Source organism: Opisthorchis viverrini (assembly GCF_000715545.1).
Source record: "Opisthorchis viverrini unplaced genomic scaffold opera_v5_1, whole genome shotgun sequence".
NCBI lineage: Eukaryota > Metazoa > Platyhelminthes > Trematoda > Opisthorchiida > Opisthorchiidae > Opisthorchis > Opisthorchis viverrini.
Genome location: NW_008751657.1, coordinates 977583 through 983419, shown reverse-complemented (window position 1 = coordinate 983419; position 5837 = coordinate 977583). Strand labels below are relative to the sequence as shown.

Here is a 5837-nt window from a genome sequence, read left to right as displayed (position 1 = left end):
TTCTCACTCTAGGGCTTTTAATATAATTATATGTATATATATATATATATATAACTAGACGAACCTTATGTTTGTACGGCAGTTTTACGGCATCGATTGCAAGAGCAACGAATCGGTTTAGAGTTATCAAATACTATTTGGAATTTATGTAAACACAGGTAAAAGAAAAGAAACATAACTATCCAACTCACCACTGACGATGTCACCTGAATTGGTGATGAAATCCAACCACCAAACTTGCCGAACAGACCAACAAACAAACGACATCCAACATCTGGCGCTATTCTGGGAAAGTTCTCGAAAAGGTCCATTGACTTCACCACCTCTAGGTAGTCTAACAAAAGAGTGTACCAAGTGTGGAAACTGAAAGGCATCTGAATTCCATTCGGTTCACCAGAACATGGCTTTCCATGTGTTAGACGGTCTTCAATAGGTCAACAGATGTGAGCTTTTTAACCTTAGCTGCCTATACACACTACTTTAACATAAGCTAATGCGGGGATGTACTTCGTGAAATTCGCAACATTGTTTGATGGCCATATTGCACAACAAAAATCACTGGTTCCACTGAGAAGCAAATGTATCACCGTGTTCCTCAACCCGCCACCAAGTGAAATGGTGATATTGTTCCTGATGGAGAAGTCCTAGCACTTTACAAAAGGCCATTTTTTATTTGAAACCAAAGAAGTGGGACTTGTTCTTCTGCTATAAACTTTAGCAACTTTGCTATACAGGATTACAAATGTGATGGACTGAAGCCGCAAAAATTTTTCCACAGTTGGTCATCAGAATGTTGGGCATCGTTTACTCGACTGGTCACAACGCCTTCACAAAAGTAACTAGTTGGAACACCAAATGTTCCATAAGGCACCACGTGGAAACATCCTACTTGCTTTTCAGATTTAGGTTCAGACCAAATAAAAGCTAGAACCCCATATGCTAGTTACTACTTTGCGTTTCAAAGACAGACAGAATGTAGAATAACTGTTGGTGGAGAGAATTTTCGTCGCGCATCAATATTGGTGCATACGAATCAATAAAACCTGAAATATGTCACCAATTCCATCATGTTATATCGTGCCGAATAAATCAATAAAATATTGGGACAACGAACAGGCATTGAATGCTCAACAATCTCCATGAACAATGTCTTAGAAACTTTGAAATAATGCAGTACCCTAAAGTGCAAGCTTAGTTGCTTGTGCATCAAAGATACTGAATGATTAGGGGCTTGAAACTCGCTGGTAATAATCACTTTGTCATAATTTGTATGTGGTTGTGTAAGGTGACGGGGAGCTCGAAAGGGTACCTCCACCTAAAACGAAATGGTTCTCGACAGTATCCAGCAATTGCAGAGGTTATAGACATACTAAGGCAACACTTGGAACAAAGCATTTTGCCTTACCCCAGTCAGGGTTGAGCTGTATTTCGGAGCATCCTGCAAACGACAGGCTGTCGGGAATCAAGTCCGTAATTCATATTTCAGAAACAACGCACTATTTCGTAAACCATAACAGTGCTGCATTCCATGCAGACGATTAGGAGCAGTTCTGGTAAAATGTAAGATGAACAAAACGCATCTAAACATGGCTCTTTAGCGATGGGACCATCACCGATAAATTGCGTATCATTCCGTCACGCTGGTAGCTCCTAAGTTGATTGAAAAGTGCACTCCCGGACCACTTTCTGTAAGCAGTCCTCATTCACGATACAGCATCACAGATAATCTAAGTCGGTTGTGAGGAAGAACAAAAGATCTACACTAGAAGATATTTGTCTGGCTTGTTAGTATCAATTCTAGCTTACCGCTTGAGTGTCAAGATAATACTCAGAGAAGTAAGGTAGTTATGGTGGGAAACAATTCGTATATTTGACATAAACTCAAGGAAAATCAAACAATTTCGTACGCGGTAACCGAACGTGAAAACTCTATGTTGCGCCCAATTTCTTCATTTCAATGGGTGAATATTTAATAAGGCTGTAGTGAATTATAGCGTAATGTACTTGGTGTTTTCCTTCAGATATGCTACGAACTACAAATGGAACCAACCTAACTAGGAATTGACCATTACATGGATAAACAACGAAGCTGAATATGATTAGCGGTTGGGATCTAGGGTTGAGTTAAGAAAAAGGACGGTGAAAATCAGATAAACCTATTGGTTGTTTATCAGGAGGCTGTTGGTCTGTTCGCCGAGCATGGCAATTGACTTGCAAACGTTTCATCACCATACGAGGAGACATCATCAGTGCGCAGTTGGGTGGGTACTTCCTATCAGCCTGCGTGCGTTTATATAGCATTTGAAGTCTAGCTGTTACCTCTTAACGTGGTTGGCTATTTGGGTGAAAACCTAGGCATCCGGCAAGCAATTTTAATCAAGACACGATTTCGATAATAAAAAATTTTTTTGCATGTTGCAAAGGACTTTATTGTGTTGGAGTACCACTAATCTATCTGTAAAAATGCTCGAGAAAATGGCTATATTTGGTGGTGTTCCCAGTGTGAAATACTTTGCTTTCCTTAGAGCATTTGGAGTGGATTTCTGACTTTGCAATCCTGCCTAATCATGCAGTAACTGCTTTACGTCAAATCCGTGAATTCCGGTAACATTTCACTAGGAGAAGAGAAGAGTCCACTTGTTACTGAAAGCTTCGGTCTAGAGACAGGAATCCATTTACGAAGCTTCAAACCATGCCATTATATGCACCAGAATGAAGATTACATCGCTAAAAAAAATTAGTCCTGAGGACCCTACGACGATATTGCTGGGTGGGCAAAAACATCAAACTTCCGAACGGGGCCAGCAAATACTGGCAATTTCGGACTACTATTCCCTCACAGAGACCACCATTTTGCATGTATCAGGAACCTGAGATACATGGAAATCGATTTTTACCTCTGGTGAACAGGACTTTGAAACGGCGGATTACATTAGTAATATGCTTGACAACGTATTGAAACGGACAAAGAAGTTATCTCATAGACTGTGCGATTTTCCACCGGCTTATGAGGTTCACGGTTGAGCTCACGCTCCACGGTGGGCAGCCTAACTGTTTTAGTCAACACTGCAGAAATCTCGAGGCACATGTGAACTAAATTGCTCGGTAAGCGTTTATCTGCATAGATTATGATTTGTTAATGTTGGCTTAGCTCTTTCGATTATCACATCATGAGTAGTAAACCTAAAATGGGGATCTTTGTAATGTACTACTCATAAGGTTGCTGAAAATCCATCGACAGCCCACGACCGGTTTCGCCCTTCTTGGGGCTCATCAGGTAGGCGCAGTCCCCGAGTTTCCGTCAACCTTATGTTCTACTTGAAACCAAATTGCACGAAGTTATCGAATATACACTCGTTTGAAAACTAATTCGGTTCGCGATATTGTATTGTATTGTATCGTATGTATTGTATTGTATCGCGATATTTCAAATATCGTAGCGACTGAAACACGAGGCGGCCCGATGCAGCACATTCAGTTGCCTGAGAATATCATAAAAAAACGAGAGATTCAGCTGGGTTCCAGGTGAGTCTCTCGAAAGAACCAAATTAGTTTGCAAATGAGTGTATATTCGCTAAAATGGGGATCATTCAGCTCATTTGAAAAGATTCCACTGCCCAACTAACTTTACTTTTTTAAGCAACCCACGATATTCCCGGTTGTTTTCTGAAGCCAGATGCGCAAATCGTGTCTCGGAACACACCGTGCTGTGATGAAGGACCAGAGAGCTCATCCCGTTAACCATAACTTAACAAACACCTGTGGCTTAGTCAAAATTTCCCTCTTAAAATCTAACAAACATACTTTGCTATTCTAGTATGAAGGGATGCTACTCCCATCAGTGGTGTCAAGAGAGTACAGTGAACTACCCCAAAAGATCATATCTGTAGAGAGAGATTTGGATGACACGAAAGATTCTGAGATGAAGACCACAGTAAGTATTTTGATAGTCATATGGTCTAAGAATGACATAAAGCAAAATCTGAGCAAATGTGAACGCGTGCTTCGGTTGCAGCGACAAAACACCAGAGTGCTGCACAAAGCTTCGTGGTGCTACACACTTGGCTCTTGGTCCTTGATTTTCCTGCGGCATGGGCCAACAAATCTTTTTAAGCCCAGTCAAGCTGATCGGTGCAGTTTTTCTACTGATTGGCACAGAAAATGGACGGCCCCCTTACACACTGAACGAAGCCTGCGTAAACGAGCAAATCCCTTGGTAATCGGAAACACCTTTTTGCATTTATTTTTTGTATATTTTGTATATTTGTATATTTTGTATTTATTCATCATTGTGGCTAAATTGGAAGTCTTTTTAAAGGATGTACATCTTTCTCTTCTTGGTGACGAATATGGGCAGCTACAATAACCTGGAAAACGTCAGCGATGATACTGACCAAACATTTCTGAGGCGTATTCATCTAGGTCATCATCCGTCACACCGTCCTCGTCATTTACAACACTTAGTTCAGCGTACAACTGCTTCCGCGCCATCTGTAATCGCAATAGTTCGTGGTAGTCTTTCAACTGCTCCTCATCTTGGACCATCTGCTCGTCAATCCACCACCTTGGATTAATATCTGGTCTATCTCCACTTATCCGCGTGTTAGGTACTCGTTGTGTTCTACGGTTCATAGCTCTCATCCAAAATAATCGCTCCTCGGGGGTGAAAAGTATAGCAGACAAGGCAGCGGCTTTGGCCTCGTTGAATGGATCATGTTCAACGGTGTTCTCCAAATCACCCCACCATACGTCTCGTTTTCGACAAAAGCATCCGGATTTTCGGGATCTATCTCTTCTGTATATGGTGCAAAAACTATCATCCGTCACTGAAAGGGAAGGACCAGCCATGTTTCTTTCAGCAACACAGTAGCCACGACAAAGTGGGTTGAATGAATTCGATCAGTCACGTGAAAATTTAAAGCATGTGGTGGAGAGACGTAGACAGCCAATATAAACAGGGCCGTTCGGAAGATCAAATGAGAACAGTTGTGGATGAACCCTAGGCGGCAATCGTCTAACCGCTTCTTGAGTGCCTTAACTACGCAGGTTCCGGAGTTTACTTCTCCATGAACTAAGGGAGACGTTGATGTGCCAATGGCCGCTGATTCATACTAAGCTATCATTTTTAGAAAGGAAATCATTTAATTCTCTAAATGTGACCTCAGCATGCATAAGTACCAAGCACCCATACAGTAATCCTCGAAGAATCACCTTCCGGAAACGCCAAAACGTTTCCTTGATGGGGAGTTGACCAACCACGTTACATGTACCCACCCACCTGAATTCGGGTGTTTTTCAACTATTCTCATTCCTGTCTCACCACTGCGTCTAAGGAGAATGCCATTAGTCACGCATCATACTGTGACATGGTGGAACCGTATGGGGATTATTAGCCCTCGTCAGCCAGGGTTTTCATTTAGCCAAACAAAGGACCACTGAACATGTTATCAGGAAGACCTACTCTCACATAAAAACGAAAACAGTGATAACTATTCGGAACTCGATGCGTGTTGCGTCATCTTACACCTCAAACATATTGCCTTCAATTGGAAATTCATTTGTGAATGGTCCAATCGACGACATTGTACACCTGTTCCAGGATAGGCTTTTGGCTCAAGCCAGTCAAACTGAGTTCGCCAGTGTGGCAGACTGGTGAAACAGTGGTGCTTATGACATCAAGTTTCATGTGGCAGCGGTCGGATAAATACTGGTCAGCGACGTAGGATATTCCCCTTACGCTCTTATCACTTTCACAGTAGAATATTCGTTCTGAGAAACCAGGGAATTTGTTTTCACTGAGAGATCTAGCAACCGAAGGAGATTACGGGCCTTCAGGG

The 5837-nt window shown here is 41.9% G+C and overlaps 1 protein-coding gene across 1 annotated transcript; it reads right to left on the bottom strand.

Moving 5' to 3' along the window:
- Positions 1-4380: 4380 nt before the first annotated feature.
- On the bottom strand, positions 4381-4848 carry T265_12423 (hypothetical protein; the record flags this gene model as incomplete). Its single annotated transcript, XM_009163839.1, has 1 exon — positions 4381-4848. A coding segment is annotated over one exon (468 nt), but the record flags the coding sequence as incomplete, so codon positions are not given.
- Between the last annotated feature and the right edge of the window lie 989 nt (positions 4849-5837).